Raw genomic sequence first — 19,327 nt, 5'->3', positions numbered from 1 at the left:
TCAAAACTTTCACAATCCTTTCGAATTGTGGTCTCCAAGTCTTATCTAACTTGGAGTTGATTCAAACAACATGCCAACACTATATTAGGAAGATATCTAGCCTTAAATTCTCTAATAAAGACGGAGTCTTACAAGGACCTGTGCACTGTCCCTATATAAAAACTAAGGTATGCCATCTCTGCATATAAAAATAATTCAAATGAGGAATGTTAAAGTATAGGGCAAGTTGTGAGGTTACTTTGAAATTGCTAAAAAAATATTTAAAAAATTCAATTCTCTGAAAAATATATAAAATTTATTAAACTAAGTGCCTGTTTGGCATTACTTATTTGAGGTAATAAGTGATTTTAAAAAAATTTTGAGAAGCTCAACCTGTTTGGTAAACTGTGAGAAAATCACTTATTGTTAAAAATTGCTGTGAGAGAAAGCTATAAGGGAAAACGGTTAATGAGGTGCTTTTATTTTCTAATTACGCAGGAATCAGTTTTGAAGAGGCGCTGGGTTTAAAGATTATGCGGCAATCATTTTCTGATTATGCGTAAAATCAATACCAACAACACTTTTAACAAAAATTTTACCAAACGCCAAACTGCTTTATCTCACAGTTAATTTCTCTTATAGCAAATTTGACAGCGATTATTTTCACAGCACATCAATGCCAAGCTGGCCCTAAGTTTTCATTGGAAGTGTGGAAGTTGGGCTAGGAGGGAGTGAAATAATAAAGGGAGATTCACTATAATACCCAATATGAGAGCCCAAATTATTAAAAAAAAGCTCTATATGAAATAGACTTTAGAAACACACCCAAAACCCATTTACAACATAACAAAAAGGCTTTTAACTTCTTTTAAATTACAAAACTGCCATTAATTTCTTAAAACAAACTCAACCCAAAAAAACCTCATAAAAAAGCCCAAAACACTCAATGGGGCATCAAAGTAATTTAATAATTAAAATTAAATTCAATAGGGACATCTGTCATTTTTTGAGTTTTTTTTGGGTTTGTTATAGAAATTAAATGGTGTAGGGTTTATTTATAGTTTTAGTGCTAAGATTGTGTATATGACTAAATATTTCAATAATAAATTAGAGTATTTGCAATAGTTAGAATCAATGCAATTGTAATGCATAAAATTGAATTAGAACAGTAAAATCTCACTTGCAATGGTATGATTTAGTTCATTGCAATAGAAAGCGCTATTTGATGAACTAGCATTGAAGAGAGTCGTCATCGACAATAAAGTGGGACTTTGGACTTGCCGAACGAGCTCTTGCCGCGGGAGAGAAAAGCAGGGCTGACTCAATGTAGAATTGAGAAATCCATTCAAGGGTTAGAACATTCTAATGCCAGAACAGGGAATACGAGAAAACAACAGGATCCGTTGGTTAAGATTTGGCTTCCCTCTATTCAATTGTAATAGGATAATTATAGGACTCACATTCCAACAAAAAAAAAAGAAAAAAAAAGAAACAACTTCTTTGAAAAAAAATAGAAATTGAGTTTGATAAGTGTGAGGGTGGGATGGGAGGGAGTAAATAAATTTGGTAATATATTCCTTTTTAGTAATTTCATTTTAGTTTTTGGTAATTTCAATATTGGGAATAGTGAAACTTATTCGACCAGAGCATGTAAATTACGTGGCAAGACTGAAAACATGAAAAAGAGTATTTGTCAGGTTGATATGATATATTGGTCCTACACATCACGACGTGGCTTCTGGATCTCTCTTGCATGACTGTAATCGACAAACAATTCGTAGGTAAAGGAAAATGTTTCGATAATTATTGATATTTTTAAACGAGAACCGTTAAACACACTATTAGATAGATTATTCCTCGCCCTAATTCATTTATTTACACGAGTAAGCTACCTCTTTTATATATATAAATACAAGCGAGTGATAGTCTAAACTACAAAAGAGAGGAGAGTTCTTCACATTTACACACACTACCAATGTGTGAGAGTTCGAACATGAGAATATTGGTCTGCAAGTTAAGACCTTTTTACACTAAGTTAAATCCCTTTTGCAATGTTCTGACCAAAACAAAAATAAACCAGAGACCCTGTTAGCAATGCATGAGGTTACCTTTGAACTAAAAAAAAAATAAAAATTTCTTTGAAAAATAAAAATAAAAATTCTTTGAAAATAAATAGAAACTTAGTTCTGATTATAAGTGTGGAGGGTGGGATGGGAGGGAGTGAAAAAATATAGTTGTTTTTATCACTAGTGAGATTTTTTTCTTCTTCTTTCTAAAAAAGTTTCATTGGAAGTTGTGCAGGAGAGTGGTGAGCTGGGAGTGATTGAAACAAAAAATAGCAGACTCTGAACATTTTTTTTAACAATGAAGTCTTCATATTTAAAGTTTTTGAATAATTAATAACTCAAATCAGTAGCCTCGTTATAGTCGACAAAAAGAAAGGGTAATTAATGAAAATTCTTCAACAAATTTGAATATTTTCAAATGAGAAATGATAAACATATTTTAATATATATATATATATACAATTTCTTTCAATTGAGAGATCTCTCAAATAATTTTATTTGAGAGATACTCTACGAATTTTTTTTTCTAACGATCCAAAAGATATATTTTTTATGTCTACATTCATAAATCATTCTTGTAAAAAATTACACAAATCGAAAACCATTTCGACATCCAATTATATCATATAAAATTAATGAATACGGTATTTTAAGAAAATATTAAAATTTCAATAACATAATTGAGTGGTCAAACGTTATCGGATTCAAGTAATTTTTCATAGAAATAATCTTTGAATGATTATCTAAAACATAAAGAATTTTAAATTAGTAAAACAAAATACGAAATACACATATAAAAGTTTCCTATGTAATAATGAACCTTAAAAGAAAGAAGTTACTTTTTACCAAAAGAAAACAAAGAAGTTACGTAAAATGACCATATTACCCCTCATCAAATTCCGTTTCCTTCCCACACATTCTCTCTCTTTCCGAAACGAGCAGCGGTTCGTCGCTTTTAATAGGCAGCAGCAGCCCTCATTTCTGTCACCAGCAGAGCCAGAGAGAGTGAGAGTGACAGAGAGAGAAGACGACTCTGGTACGCATTTTCGCTCTCTAACTTCAACGCCGCGAAACCCTAGGCATTGCTTTCTCAGATTTTTCTCTTTCGGAGAATGGGCTCTCATTTCCACTCCGATTCTTAGCGGCTTTTCTCATCTCTCAACTCAAATACCGTCTTTTTCTTCCCCCTTTTCCCTTTCCTTCCGTTCTGTTTGGTTTCCGAGAAAGGTACATTCTCTTATTTTCTCTCACTTTCTCCGTTACTTTTACCATGGCACAACCTACTGGAGCTCTGTTTTTCATGCCTCGACGCTAAAAGAGTAATCTTCCTTGTTTCCCTTACTCTGTCATTTGCTTAAAACTCTCATTTTCAACAACTATGCTTGAACTTTCTCAATCAGTCTTTTGTTGGTGAGATACTCACATACACATTTACGAGCTTTCATTATTTCTTTTATTTATTTATTTATTTTTATATAATACTAATTATATATACTATTTTCTTTTTCCGGCCGGGGTGGGGGAAAGCTGCAAAAGGTGATTACTTGCTGCTATAGTTTTTTGCCCGTTTTCTTAATAGTTTGTGGGTAGCTTTTGGCGGAAGAACTGGATGACTGTTTGGTTTTATTAGCTTTTTTAAGTAATAAGAAATATTAAAATAGTGCAGTGGCTAAGCTTTTAGTCATTGCACTCCTTTATTGTTTGTTTTCTAATTTAACGATTGGAACGTAAGTCCCATTTGCATATATGTTCATTCGTAAGGTATTCATTAAACTTCTAGTGGTGTACTGCTGATTACGATTTCGGTTCCATTTTCATAAAATAAGTTGCTGGATAATTGGACTTGGTTGACATGATGTTCTGAACCTAAGGTTGAGCCCTCTTTCAAGTTAGCATTTGCTTCAAACTTCTATATCAAATGAATGAACTTAACTATCTTTGTGCTCTAATGTCCTGGTCAAAGAATCATGACTTCGTCGTATTTGCATTTCAGGATATTATATACATATATATGTACCTTTGAAATTCATGGCTTGGGATCTATGGAGTTCACCATATGACTCTTGGGATCTATGGGATTCACCAGATCATCAAGGTTTCCCTAACCTCTCTTGCACCATGCTGGCTAGTTTTCATATCGAAGAAATACATTGTTGTAGATCTTATCTTAGGTACATGTGGCTGTAGAGTTTGTACTAATGTTAGCTGAACTGAATGCTTGCTTATCAGTTGCACCTGGGAGCACTTACGGCGCTGAATCTGGATGGGAGTGCGACTTCTACTTTGGTTGTGGTCGTGGTATAATATGTTTCTTTCTATATCATTGGTGTCATTCCTTGTTGTCCCTGTTTGTGCTTTAATAGCCACATTGGTCTTTTCTTATGGTTATAGATCTGATAGAAGAAGATGCAATAAATGAGAAATGTTGCATACAAGTGTTGAAGATATTAATAACAAAGGCAGATACTGAAATTGATGAACTTGAAAAAGATTTGGTGGCTCTTCAAAGTGAACTAGCCTGGGCTGAACATGAAGAATGGTCTGAAATATGCGGTAGTGCTTTGAGAGAAAAGATTGTTTGGCTTGACATTTCTACAAGGAATTTGAGAAGTAAAGATGAAAATAATAATGACGTCCAGTTACTAATGCATAGAGAACCTACAGACAATATACACGACATACTGAAGGCTCTTCTGAGAAAGTACTTCCCGGAGAAAGATGAGCAGGTGAATATTAAAACTTAGTCTTTGCTTTTAATGTTTGAAAAAATAAAAGGAAACTGAACTTTATTAATAAAAGAAATTGTACAATACTGAGGACAAGACTCAAAACCATCCAAGACAAAAATAAAAAATACATTAAGAAACAACAGCATTCCAGTTTGATAAAATAACAGAAAACAAACTCTTCCTTAACTCCGAAGATACCAATGCCCAAAGAGAATCCCAGAAACACAACCTCTCCCACAAATAATCAATCTCCTCACTCCTTGCATCCTCAAATACCCATCTATTTCTTTTTATTCACACTACCCAAATAATAGCTAACATAGCACATCTTCCCAAGATCACATCCCACTTCCTACCTCCAGAATACTTGTGCTTCTTCCAAAACAATGCCACACATGTTGCTGGAATCACCCAGCTCAAATTAACCCCCCTACATAACCTTAACCAAAGAGTAAATGCTACTGGGCAGTGCAAAAACAGATGAACGACGCTCTCATCATCTTTCTTGCACATCAGACACCAATGAGGAGAGAGACAGAGATAAGGTCTTCTCCTTTGAACCATATAACAGGCATTAGCTTTTCGATGAGGAATAATCCAAGCTAACCCCTTATCTTTGGAGGTATTTTGGTGTTCCATATTGTAGAAGAGGGAAGGAAATGAGAAAGAAAAGGATTATGCACAAGCATAACACTCTCCAACCAAGATACTAGAGATATGAATTCCCCAACTTCCTGATATTGAAATTTCTACTAAAACAGAACAGCCAACATCCCTCCAATAGAAGAATTATGATGTTTTGATATTCCATACAAGCTAGCTAAGAATGGCACAAAGCTGTTTCCCCCACTCATATCTCTTCTCAAAATTTCACCCTTTCCTCATTACCCACCACAAGTTGACAGCAAGAGGAAAAAGAATTGGAGACTTGAGAAGTATCTTTCCATGGGCATCTGCTTGAACCATGAATCACAATGTTAGAATACCACCCCTTCTCTTGCATCCCATACGTGCTTTTAATGACAGCATGCCATAGGGAATCTCTCTCCAAATAAAATCTCCATAATGGAGTATTCACTTTTAATGATGATAAAAAGGTAATTGCAAACTTGCAATCCGAACTTGACATGGTTATATGAAGCCTCCTTTATAGTGTCGCATGTTTTCAAATTTATTCACCTTCGGATCTGCCAATCATAGGATAGTTTATTTCGTCCTACTTTGTTGCTTTTCAAAGGCATGTTTGGATTAGTTGAGATTTTCCTCCTCTTTATCTGCCCAAACTTTCTTCTCCTGTTTGTTGCTTGTTGGTTCTGCATTTTTCGAGATCAAAACGTTATATGGTTACCTTTGGAATGAATGGTATTTGATGGGACCTATCTAGAGAAATGGGTCAACTAAAAAAGGTTTATTAATTTATATACACATGATTTTTGTTTGCTGTTTTTGAATCCAGTGCTTTTAATGCTCATAACGATCCTAATTTTGAAATTTGATCCTCTAACAATTTTATAATGAACTGATATAATCAATACATATTTTTCTTTCTACAAAAAGCGGACTCCAGAAGTCATTGCCTTAAACTCAAGCTCAGATTCCTCACTACCTGATACTGGACTTTTGGATGGGCACAAAGACTTGAATAAATCTGACTCACATAGTGTTGTAAAGGAGGAACGTGGTGAAATTGGCATTACTAAGGGAGAAAGATGTACAAGTACGACTTTGAAGTTTCAAGAAAAGAAAACAAATGACTCCAAAACTATTAAGGTCCAACAAGCTCTATCCCTCTTATTGTTTAACTCATACCACTATATTATTCTTCAAATTTGAATGAATGTGCTTACAACTTTAGGGTATGCTACTTTGGACCATTTATTTATGTGTGCAAGTCTTCCTCTTTGAACATAAGCTGTTTGTGACTGCTTACAATGTAGCATGACTCTGCAGTAATATCTTAGGTTTGTTCAAGTTATCATAATTTCAAACTGTTTTTCTCTTTGACATGCAAAAGCTTTCCAGATGCTCTTGTAACTAATTTTATGCACGATGTTTGACAATATTACTAACAATGCAATATTAAGAGCCAGATTTTGATATAGAAAAGCTCAGGGGTGGTTAAGGATTTCTGAAGTAAATATTTTGGAGGTGAACTGGGACTCTTTCAAGTAGTCGGTGGCTATTAGTTGTGTTTATTGTAGAACACAATCAGACCTGGCTGTGGGCAAAAGGTTTGGGGGCAGGGGGAATAAATAATGCAACCTGAGGCCAGGCTTTACGTAATAATTGCTTATCAATAGCTTGAATATATTGAAATAAGATTCATGGAGAACCTTTGCAGCCCTTCAAGTATAATTAAAGAAAAAAAATTAGCAGCATATTTATGCAAAGAACACCTAACAATAGAACTTGTGTCAAATAGACAGGTGTGCAAGAAGGTGAATACGTGTGATTCGTTTCAGAAAAGGAGACCTAATTGTTGTCTTTCTCCTAGTTGGTGTATTATGTGTAAAATGAAAGGGGAGAGTGCAGATCATCTGTTTGTTCATTGTCCAGTAGCTCAAAGTTTGTGGTATCCATTATTCAGGGAGGCCGGAGTAAGCCATGTAATTCCAGAAGGGTGCCATTCATTGCTTAGTGAAAGACTTGCTGCTTTTGGTAGAGGAGAGAAGGCTAGGTTGTTGTGGGCTTCCGTTTTATCAGATTTCAAGGACCTTTCTCTATCCATTATTTTGCTAGATTGGAAGGCAGCTCTAGGATAGCTTCTCTGTTGTAGTTTTGTTGCTATATTTCTCTTTTAATCAGTGTTATCCTGTTAACTGGTGGTCTCCTTGTTCTCTTTGTTTTTGGACTCCTTCTTGTCTTTTTGTATTTTATCATTTCTTTCATAAAACCTTTTTCTTCTAAGGGTTCACACCAATTTGGGGCCATATTTCAAAACCTTCTCTTGATATTTGTATGGTCTAGATGGCTTCTGAATCGAACCATATTCCAAATATATATGAGGCCTCAGTTCAGTAAGACTTAACAGACTCTAATTTTTCAACAACATAAAAGCAAAAAACGGATTTTCTATTAGATTTTATTCCATGAACTTCTTAAACATGCAATATTCATAGACCATAATGAACGTAAAACATTCTGTGGATGTTATCTCTTGACTAGAATGTCAATAGTTAACTGAGCAATGTCTTTTAATATTTATCGATTTATTTCACATAAACAAACATGTTCCCCCCCCCCCCCTGAAAAAAAAAAAGAGGGTTAAATTTAGGTTAGGAGATCTTTAACAATGAATTATGTCGTATTGCCTTCAGTTGACACATGATCTTTAACAATGAACAGCCTGCAAATACTAATATCATGGATTCCAGCCCAGATTCTTTAAGACTTGCAGCTGACTACTATGACAAAAAGAAAACATCAAGCAAGAGTAATTCAAAAAGCACTCAGCAATGGGAGGCCAAAGGACAAGGTCTTACTTGTGAGGAAAATAAAACATCAACCATGATGTTTAAGAATGAAAAGCCTGCAAATACTAATATCATGTATTCCAGCCCAGATTCTTTGAGACTTGCAGCTGGCTACTCTGACAAGAAGAAAATATTAGATTCAGAACATGCAAGGCAGTGGGTGGCCAAGGGACAAGGTCTTGCTCCTGTGGAAAAGAAAGCATCAACCGTGACTTTTAACAGTCAACAGCCTGCAAATATTGATATCATGAATTTGAGCTCAGATTCTTTGAGACTTGCAGCTGGATACTGCGACAAGAAGAAAACAACATATTCAGAAAGCACTATGCACTGGGAGCCCAAAGGACAAGGTCTTGCTCCAGACGAAAAGAAAATGATTCAAGATGCATCTATGTTCCATAAAGAGAGGAGTATGCAAAATTTAGAAGTTGAGGTTTGGGTCTCTCTCTCTCCCTCTCTCTCCCTCTCTCTCTGTCTCTCACTGTTTTCATTTCTCTCATTTTCATTATTTCAATGCAAAATTATGCCATGTGTTGCAATTTAGATTAAATAAATGTGTCTATTAGTTGAACCTTCTATGCAATTGTAGACATGCCGTGCTGCAGCCCTGCTCTTCTTTTCTTTATAACTTTTTAAGTACATCTTACTCGCCCATCAATACGAAATCACCCTGACCTTAAGATGGCTTTTTTTATGTTCAGATTTCTTTCACTTTCTATCAGATTCACCTTTGAAGTGTAGAAAGTGCCTATCGAGCTGGCTAACACTGTCCCTGGTGATTGCAGTATTGAGGAAACTGTTATAGCAATTAATCTATCAGTCTCATATCAAGTTCTGAACTTATTATTTATGCAATGCAGAGAAGGCTATACCCTTGCAATACTTATCTAGAACTATGGATCCATTTGGTGTTTCCATCTGGAGAGCAAGCAGAGTTCATGAATCGCATATCCACTATTATTGTTTTACGCATTTAAATTACAGGGATTGTGCATCTGCAGCATCCTAGTTGTGCAACTGAAAATCAAGTAGTGCTGTAGCTACAAAATAGCACTTGTCTCTTACTTTCTTAACTTGTGCTGGAGATCATGTGTTTAATAATTTGCAGATTCATTGTTTTTTTAATACCTTCACCTCTAATAACCTATCTTCTATATTTGTCACTCATAATTTCATAATAGGATTTATAGTCTGGACATAATTTATTTATTTATTTATTATTTTAACAGCATGCTACTATCAAAGATTCAAGTACAAGTATCAGCTGCCCTGCTGAGAATGACATATTGAATTTTGTTTATTCGGAAAGCATTAATGAGCAGGTGGATGAATACAGTTCAATACCTATGGCAGATATTACAGTTTCACTATCGAGGCCTGATGGATTTGGAAGAGATTTTGGTAAAACGGTTGAGGTACTTGCAGCTGCATTGTTTGTATAACGTACATCAGAAGCTAATGTGCATCCATAGTGCATAGTCAGTATGTTTGTGTGCTCTAAGAGTTTACCATTATTGAAAACACAACTTAGGTTTTCTTCTAGAGCTCAAATTAGGTCCAACTCTGACGTATTCCTTCTACTTGGGAGTAGCTCTACAGTACTAACATTTTGTTTCTCTTTTGCTCTTTAGTTTCAAATTGAACTGCCTGAAGATGCTAGTGTCAAATATTTCAGCTCAGATTCTCTTAAATATACAAATGGCTGTTCCAGTGAGACGAAAAATTCATGCCCGCCTCTTTTGGCAGAAAATGGATATGAGGAAGTAAGGAAACAGCCTTCTACTTCCACAGACAAAAATCAAATGTTGAGTTTATCTTTAAATCCTGAATCAACCCTTGAAAAAACCGAAAAGGTACAAGAAGCTCTCCATTCTCTTTAATAGATATACAGTTACATCTCTATAACAATTATGTTACTGACTAGTACATCTCTGTAATAGTAACAATTATGGTACTCATAATATTGATTTATGAATACAAATCGTATGAACATAATTTATTTTTGTTTACAATGAACAGCATATTGCTATGAAAAATTCAAGTACAAGTGTCATCTGCCCTGAAGAGAAGATCAAATTGAAAATTTGTGATTCAGTAATTATGAATGAGATGGTTGAAGAACATGCTTCAATGCCTGTGGCAGATAATATAGGTCCATCATTGAGGCCTGATGGACCTGGAACAGATGTTAAACTGGTTGAGGTACTTGCAGCTCTCTTGTTTGTATAATAAAGATGAGCACCTAATGTGTATCCGTACAACATAGTCAATATGATCATGTGCTGTAAGAGTTTAAAACTACTACAGTACCTCTCTCTTTTCTGTTGTAGATAAATTACATCTTTCTAACAATTATGTTACTCCTACATCTCTGCAATGGTAACAACTATGTTACTCATAGTATGACTTATGGTCCGGCCATAATTTGTTTTATTTTACAATGAACAGCATGTTACTAAAGAAACTTCAAGTACAAGTGTCAGCTGTCCTGATGAGAAGAACAAATTGAAAAACTCTGATTCAAAAATCATGAGTGAGAAGGTGGGAGAACACACTTCAATACCTATGGTAAATATTGTAGGTTCATCAAGGCGTGATAAATGTGGAACAGATGTTGATAGAACAGTTGAGGTACTTGCAGCTCTCTTTTGTTTGTATAATTCACATCTGCACTTAATGTGTATCCAATTATCCGTACAACCTAGTCAATATGATCATGTACTGTAAGAGTTTACAGCTACTGCACCTTATGTCTTATGTTTCACTTAGTGCAATTCAACTGAAGGAATAAAAAGGTCCTAGTCTGAATGATTCCTTGTACGGAATATTTTTGCAGTAGATCTTGACATTTTGTTTCTCTTTTGCTCTTTCATTTCAATTGAACAGCCAGCAGATGGTGTTGTGAAATATTTCAGCTCAGATTCTCTTAAATACGCAAAAGGCTGGTCGAATGAGATGAAAAATTCTCGATTGATTGAAAAAGGATATGAGGAAGGAGGGAAAGCAACCCATCAAAAAATAGAAAAGGTAAGAGAAGCTCTCTCTTTTCTGTAATAGATATACAATTACTTCTCTATAGCAATTATCTTACTTTCTTGTGGTTAGTTACAACTATCTTCCTTAAGAATTTAAAACCTAGGGAAACCAACCTTGTTTATAAACCTGTAGTTACAGTACCAGGCTGACTGCACTGCAAGGGATCACAATTCTTAACTCAATACCCCTTATCTGGTCATTAACTTGTAATAAGACATGTTTCTCTTTCTTTTAGGAGCCTGCAAATGCTCTTGTTAAGTATATGAGTCCAAATTCTTGGAGACAATCTGCTGGCATCAACAAGAGGACTGAATGTTCTGAATCCAGATTATGTGCTTCAAGACAGGGAAAAAATGAAAAATCTGATGTAGAGCAAAAGCTAATTGACTTTGTTCCTAAAACTGCACGGAAAGTGGGCATCAAAGAATCCAAGGTTATTCTTGCTAACAAGACGGTATGTTCTAATACATGTTTAAAGGCTGCTGGGGATATCAGTAATAATCTACAAATAGTCAAGTTTAAAGGTGGTGGTCTCACTGACCTTGGACATTTTGCTTTGCCTTCAAAAGATCAGATGGGTGAAGATACAACCAAGCCTAAGTTAAATGATGTAGGAAAACCAGCAGAAGAATCTCAAAATTTTAGTGCTGACCTTCACAAGAAACCCCGTGTGAACTTGGGTTTGGAACCACAAAAGCCAAAGACACAGAAGAAATCACCATTCAGTATGAAGAATGCCCAAGAACCAAGTTTTCCTCCTACAGATACATCGTTCATTCCACATTCCAAAAAGGAAAGAAAATCAATAATTGATGATGACAACACCAGTTTAAAGCAGTTTTTAAGTTTGATGCACTTGAAAAAATCAGTTCACACCACCAAAGTTTCAGCTTCAGAGTCACAAAAGAAGAGGAAAAGGACTTCAACTTTACCACTTACTGCAGAGGTTAAAGATTTGCCTGTAGATTTCGGTTTGCAAGATTCACACAAGGATGCAACAGATGGTGGGAGTAAGAAAGATCTTCGGATTGTAGTCTATGAAAAAACGGAAGATCTTCATATCATAGAACCCTACTCTGTTGAAGATGGTTCTTACGCTGGGGCTTTGGTTCCTCACACAATTTCAAGCTTGAAGACCAAGAAAATAGTTGAACTGAGGAAGTTGGCACAGAAAATCAAGCTGACAGGGTATTATAAGTTACGAAAAGAGGCCCTGGTTGAAAAAATAGCCAAAAAACTCGGCTGTTGATTCCATTTTGTCCATGTTTGTGGCTATGTTCCTTGGACATGTTTGATGAGTTATGAATGGATCCACTGGGGTGTAAATAGTATCATAACATACTTCTTCTTTGTCCGTAACCCCCTACACCTTGTAGTACAGGAAAGAAAGTGCGGCCATCCCCTTTATAGGTTTAAGTTACGGGTTTGCATGAAATCGTAGTTCATATATTGCACAAAGAAAACATAGAAACTTTGGGACAATGGAGCTGTTTAACTGGAATAGGACGTCAGATTTGCTCTAGGTTTTTGTATACAAACTTTTGCTTTCGCATCTGAATACAAGAATTGATGAAACAACTGTCTGCTTCTTAGTGAAGGGATATATTTAGTTTCTTTTCAAAGATTTGAGTAAATTATGAGGTGAGAAACAAACGACAGTGCATTTTTTATATGTGCAGTCGTATCCAATGAAGTTCTTTTGACATTTGTTCATTTGAGTCTTCATTTCACCATTTAATTTTGTGGGAAAGGGATCCTTTGATGTTGGTTTGAGGAGTAAGTAGTAGATTTGCATAGATGACATCTTTAACTTCTGTTATTTGACATATGCTAGCATCGGTGTACTTTTGATCGGGAGCCAAACTCCAGGAAAATAATTGTGTAATGGTAACAGTGTAACACAACATGGCATATCCGCATGGCGTTACAAATTTACTTAAATTCTAATTTTCGGGGTAAACCAATTGCCAAATCAGCGGGAGCCATTCAATCTACTAATCAATGTGCTAGACCTCAGATCGCACATCACTAACTTGCTTACTGGCATATCCACCAAAAATTGCAAGCTTTTGGGCAAAATCAGTAAATTAAGAAACTGAAAAGTTCCTCTCAAAAAACAGAAAAAAAACACTGTTAACTGATTTCAAGAACATTAGCCTTCCGTCAGCAAGGATCGATTAATAAGAATTTTAAGGGTGGCTGATGTGGACATAATAATATGAAATCAGCTGACTAAATAGAATTTGACCTCCACCATGCATCCATTCAACGGCAATATCACGAAATAGAATTTGGTAATATCACAAATATACAGGGACTGACTAAATTTTAGTTAAGCATATTTGACATCTTTTCGTTTCATCACAACACCCTCCAGAATTCCGTCTGTCCCAAAATTACCTGAAAACTCCTGAGGATCAACTGGACCAGGCAGCTGAAATGAGATAGAAAAATGCCCTGATGGACACAGATTCTGTGTTCGCATTTCAAACATCTGAGAGTATCTGTAGACTGTCTTCTCACCTGTTATTGTCACTCCTCTTATCAACACTCGGCCCTCATTTTCAACTTCACAGCTGAAGTCCCCTGTAGTGAAAAATGAAATCATCACTCTGCATCCGTTTAGTTAATGAAGTATACGAGTGGTAGTGCTAGCATCGAAGAGGCCATACAAGTGGCTGTGGCCAGACATATGTAAGAGATAAGTCTCCGCCACTTAGCCGTGGTTTATTGAAAGTGAAATATGTGTCTTGAATCATTGGTTAAGCATTTTTTATATTTATTAACAAGGCTGCACCAAGACATACACTCATGTCTGTGTAGTTTCTGTTTCAGCACCTGGAAATCTATTTATTATGCGTTTCATTTCAGTAACTGATTCAATTTTTTAAGTTGATAGAGCAACTTACTTTCATCTCTTCGCACTCCAGGAAGAGATACACGAAACAAGTATGAATCCTCACATTCTCCAATGTCAATAAGCCCTATTGTTGGTCCCACCTGCCTTTTTGCTGCACTCCCAGTTAAAGCAAATCCATCTCTGGTGGCAGCTACAATATTGGACCACTCTCTTTTAGTTGGAAGAGAAGGAAGAAAAATCATAGCAGGATCGACCTTCTCCACAGGATCAGAGTCATCTTTAGTAGATAAAGGGGCCATATAACTATACAGCATAGGTGTACCGTTATATGGCACACTACTGATAGGTGCCACGACATGCACATGTTTCAGAGGATCATTCGATTCCACGAGATTATCTAAATGTTTTGTTCCCCTAGAACTTTGACAAGAACTAGTGGGAGGTGACTCTCCATTGGACTCCGGCTCCTGCACCGACACATTATATGAAACACTTCCATCAGGATAAGTATGCAGCCTTGCAGCATCTCTATCCAGAAGAAACTCCTCCAGCCCAGTTAGCCTTTTAAATCTTTCAATATCCTCTGTCTTAATGTAATGCGTTTCTGGGTTATTAATAAATACGATGTTCTCAAAGATATTGTATCTGTTACTGAACTGTGAATGGGAGTGGAGTAGGAGAGGAAATAGATCAGGAAACTGAGGGTAGTTGGCTGTGGTGTCTTCTCGATGGCTAAGGAGGTTACCATGGAAGAACTGGTATAACACAGGTAATTTAACAATGGCAGATTTATGAGCCTTCCGAAGAACATAATAGTACACCTGCTCTACCTCTGCAGTTTTCAGGTGGGATCCACCTAGTTGCTTAAAAGTATATGGTGGAAGTCGCTCGGCTATTCTCTGCAGAACTGACTTTGGTGGGCTCTCTCCTTTAAGACCAGGCCCAAAGTAGGTACCCATAATGAAGTACAAGAGGAAGCGCTGATCATCATTTGCCATCCTCCTTTCGACATTGTTAGAATCTAAACCTGTGACAGAATTAGATTGTGTAGCCTGAGATGAGCCATCCATCACTGCTGCCATTTAAATTTAGAATCTGCAAGAAGTTTAGATACAATAGGATATTATAAGCACGCAATTACTCTGACACTGAAAAATAACTTTTGATTATATTCATGTTTCAGATAAACTCATGTTTTCACTTATGTGGTTTAATTCTCCTCTAAAAACTTACCTCGCAACCCAACCCATTCAAACATAAGAATGCTGTATGAGACATTTGAAAAGTTATTCCTAGAAATCAAATCACTTTCTCTCAACTCACCATAAGCATACTCTACTCAATGCAATAATTCTTGAAGATTCTCTCTCTCTCTCACACACACAAAGCAGGTGAAGCACAAGAAAAGACAATGTAGTTCACGTAGAAAACCATTAATAACTGAATTCTCATATGGATTGTCTTTCTAACAACTAATATTGCAAAGAAAAATAATCTGATAACCTAAAGAAAGGAAATGATTGTGGACTCCAGATTCAAATTCCTTTTGTTGCAGTGGCTTTCAAAAAGCATCAGTGAGAAAACTAGCAGTGAAATGCTATATCTAATATATCTCATTCAACATTTTTTCTTAAAGTCACTGTAGTTTTGAATTTTGAAAAGCATCTCTAAATGCTTGTCAAAAACACCCTACAAACAGAAGTAGCAGCTGCTCACTAAAATGTACCATGCCTCTGCCCTGGAAGAGCAAAAGCACTACCCAGAAAAACTTCATCTGGTGCAGCCTAAAACCATCAATGAAAACAAATGCAGCTCAGGCTATCAGCTGTGTTAAGAAGTTCAATGACCTTTAACAAAACTTGCGTGTGGAGACAACCGCATGCAAATCCCAAAGAAGCATTTTCAGGCTAATCCTGTGCATATTAGTGTAGCAAGATATAAAGAGTTAAGCATATCCAATTTTGCAAACACTGTCACTGAAAGAGATTCTCATACCCATTTAATCAAACAGTTAGCAGGCGAGGTTTAATATGAAAAACCATCATCATAATAACTTCACCAACATCATAGACATCCCTTCTTACCAAACGGCAACAAAAGCAACTTGATTTAACCGAGTAAATAAATTATACAAACAAAAACGAGGAAATATTAAACTGAATTGCCCCGCAGCCACTTCCAAATCATGGAAATTAATTAATGAGAGGGAAAAAAACATCAACCCTACCCATTTACTGTAATGCAGAAACAAAAACATTGGAGAGAAGTAAAAGCAGTTCCGACGAATTCCCACAAAAAAGAAAAAACAAAAGATAAACAAATTTGCTCAAAAGTTAAACCCAAAAGAGTAAAAGAGTAAATTAACGGTGAGAAAGAGGAAATGAAGGATGGTCACCTGAATGGAGGAGCCGCAGAAAAAGAACGGAGGAGGCAGATGATCGTCGGAGGAATAAGAATGGTATTCGGGCCGGGTTTTTGCTTCACGGGTTGAATAGACGGTGGCTGTAAATAATTTAAAAGTGAAGGGTAACTTTGGAATATTTTTTGAATAAGGTATTAGAGCATCTACAATAGGCTCTCTAAACCACCTATTTAGACAAATTGAAAAATATAACACCAAGCATGCTCCATATCCATATCCTAAAATAAGAAGACATATAGGAGCTCCTAAATTTGAAAAGAGAGAAAGAACTCCTAGTCCCTTTATAATTTAATATAATTTAAATTTTAGGATTATTCGTAGCAATGGTCCCTTAACTATACTCGAAGTTACATTTTGGTCACTCAACTCAAACATTAGTTGCAGAGGTCACTCAATTGGGTGTTGTGTTACACCGTTAGTCCCTACCATCAAGTCTGTGACTTTTTTCTGTTTAAAATGATGACGTGACAAGCATCTCTTAGATTATTGATGGGCAAATGTGGCTTTTTAGTTAGGATTATTTGTAGCAATGATCCTTCAACTATACTCGGAGTTACATTTTGGTAACTCAACTCCAAAAAATAGTTATAGAGGACACTCAATTAGGTGTTGTGTTGCACCATTAGTCCCTACCGTTAGAGAAACTTGACGGTAGGGACTAATGATGCAACACAACACCCAATTGAGTGATCTCTGTAACTAATATTTGAGTTGAGTGACTAAAATATATCTCCGAGTATAGTTGAGGGATCATTGCTATAAATAACCCTAAATTTTATAAAGAGCTCCTAAAATAACTTTTATATGTTTTTTAGCTAAAATTTAACTAAAAAATAGAGAGCGTGATTGTAGATGCTCTTAGATCACATCCACCCATTTGCCATGGCAAATGGCAAGGGGGGACAAGGTTGTTACTATTCAAGTGAATAGTGTCAGCCCTTGCAGAAGGCTTGTGTTTCCACCCATTGCCATGGCAAAGGGCAAATGCTATTTTTTTTTATTTTTTTTACTTAAATGATTAATTTGGATAAGATTTTTGGTTGCCAAGTGTTAATATTTATTATAAAATTCACATCTCATATTTTGGATAAATTTTTTGAATAAGATTCTCGATTTTCACATCAAAACAAAGCATAATTCATTACAAAACACAAATAAAACATAATTCATTACAAAACACAAACAAAACATAATTCAAAACAAAACACAAATAAAGCATAATTCAAACAAAGCATATATCAACACAAAGCATAATTAAAAACTAAGCATTAAAACTTGACTTCATTCACCGTCATTGCCTCTCAGCGCCCATAAATGCTCCATCAAGTCAACTTGACATCGTTCATGAACATAAGAAGATTGCATTTCTGTATAATGGTCAATCATATGGTTATTGTAATGAACGTCCTTAATCAACGGTTCGTGTTGCAATGGTTGTCCATTTGCTTCCACGGGCCGTTTATAAATTATTGTCAATGTCGTGTTTATGGGATCGGGTTCGAACACCTCTGGTTCATCATAATCATACTCATCCTTCACAATCATGTTATAGAGGATGATGCATGTCATCATAATGCTCCGAAACACCTCTTCATCAACACAATTGAGCAACCCCCTAATGATGCTCATCGAGCTTGAAGGATACCAAAACACCTTTCCACATCTTTCCTATAACCCTCTTGATAGGTAGCAAATGGTTTTTCCTTCTCCGATTGGGGATGCGGAATTGTTTTGACGAATGTTGTCCACCGCTAGTAAATTCCGTCTTCTAGGTAATACCCACCCGAGTAGACGGTATTGTTGATTTCATAGGTGATCTGAGGAGCTTGACCTCTCAACAGTTCATTGAACACTGGGGATTGACCGAGCATGTTGAGGTTGTTATGAGATCCCGCAACTTTGAAAAATACATGCCAAACCCATGTATCAAATGATGCAACGGCTTTCAAAATGATACTTTTTTGGCCTTTCCTATGTTGGAATTTTTAAAAGGTTTTAAAATTTTAATTGTTTTAATTTATTTAATTATTTTGGTTATTTTATTTTATTTATTGTGAGGGTTATAAATATTTAATTTTCATGTTTTATTTATATATTGAATGCCTTAATTTTCTAGTTTAATGTGGTGAATGTTACATGTTATTGGATGCTTATAAAAGGTTATTCCTCCTTCACATTTGAACAACCATAATACCATCAATATATCACATACCACAATCACCACCTTCTCTCCTTTCTACTTTTATATATATTCTCTACTTTCTATTAGTATTTTTGGGCAATGGTTATGTGACTTGAAAACATATTTGTCTGTGAACGTGCTCATAGCGGATCTTGAGTTTGTGTATTAAGATTGTATCTTGGAGTCTTATAGACCGTCAGTACCTACACATAGGGAGGCTATAAAGGCTTTAGGACAGCGTCTTTGATGTGCTTCACCGTACCAAGCTCACCTTCATACTTATAATTTATTTTGCTTTTACTTACCTATAAATTTATTTTTCTTCAGTTTTATTGTACCTTAATAGCTTTCCAATTTGTTTATATGTTATTTATAATATAAAGGTTTATGTATTTGGCTTTACAGAAAGAGGAAAACTATATTTTTTATAACAATCTAAAGCCTTTGTAAAGTTGTTTTCTTCCCGTACTGCTATTGCTTTAATACCATTTAACTCTTTGACTGAAGCTTTTGCATTTGTATTGGATTTTCAAAATGAAAATTACGATTTGTTTTGAGTAGATGCAATTTAAAGCCTTCA

General features: G+C 35.6%; 2 protein-coding genes across 2 annotated transcripts; one reads left to right on the top strand and one right to left on the bottom strand.

Annotated features, from left to right (window-relative positions):
- Nucleotides 1–3,003: 3,003 nt before the first annotated feature.
- Nucleotides 3,004–12,940, top strand: LOC117635923. The gene is made up of 12 exons (XM_034370315.1): nt 3,004–3,081; nt 4,039–4,140; nt 4,275–4,343; nt 4,437–4,771; nt 6,332–6,544; nt 8,120–8,686; nt 9,477–9,662; nt 9,879–10,100; nt 10,267–10,449; nt 10,696–10,878; nt 11,134–11,274; nt 11,519–12,940. The coding sequence occupies exons 2-12, from the start codon at nt 4,074–4,076 to the stop codon at nt 12,530–12,532; spliced, it is 3,180 nt and encodes a 1,059-aa protein (XP_034226206.1). The 5' UTR covers nt 3,004–3,081; nt 4,039–4,073; the 3' UTR covers nt 12,533–12,940.
- Nucleotides 12,941–13,516: 576 nt separating this feature from the next.
- On the bottom strand, nt 13,517–16,670 carry LOC117634619 (increased DNA methylation 2-like). Its single transcript, XM_034368802.1, has 3 exons — nt 16,539–16,670; nt 14,193–15,238; nt 13,517–13,869 (listed from the first exon to the last, which is right to left on the bottom strand). The coding sequence occupies exons 2-3, from the start codon at nt 15,223–15,225 to the stop codon at nt 13,616–13,618; spliced, it is 1,287 nt and encodes a 428-aa protein (XP_034224693.1). The 5' UTR covers nt 15,226–15,238; nt 16,539–16,670; the 3' UTR covers nt 13,517–13,615.
- Nucleotides 16,671–19,327: the final 2,657 nt, after the last annotated feature.

Source organism: Prunus dulcis, chromosome 7 (assembly GCF_902201215.1).
Source record: "Prunus dulcis chromosome 7, ALMONDv2, whole genome shotgun sequence".
Taxonomy (NCBI): Eukaryota; Viridiplantae; Streptophyta; class Magnoliopsida; order Rosales; family Rosaceae; genus Prunus; species Prunus dulcis.
Note: the sequence above shows the minus strand (reverse complement) of the source record. Positions and strands in the feature narration are given on the sequence as shown.

Bases quoted from the DNA above. Each gene is read 5' to 3' on its own strand.
- LOC117635923 (XM_034370315.1), top strand. From the start codon at position 4,074: ATGGCTTGGGATCTATGGAGTTCACCATATGACTCTTGGGATCTATGG. The intron at 10,879-11,133 runs GTACTTGCAGCT...TCAATTGAACAG, and splicing joins ATGTTGATAGAACAGTTGAG to CCAGCAGATGGTGTTGTGAA. The intron at 11,275-11,518 runs GTAAGAGAAGCT...TCTTTCTTTTAG, and splicing joins CCCATCAAAAAATAGAAAAG to GAGCCTGCAAATGCTCTTGT.
- LOC117634619 (XM_034368802.1), bottom strand. From the start codon at position 15,225: ATGGCAGCAGTGATGGATGGCTCATCTCAGGCTACACAATCTAATTCT. The intron at 13,870-14,192 runs GTAAGTTGCTCT...TTTTCACTACAG, and splicing joins TGGAGTGCGAAGAGATGAAA to GGGACTTCAGCTGTGAAGTT.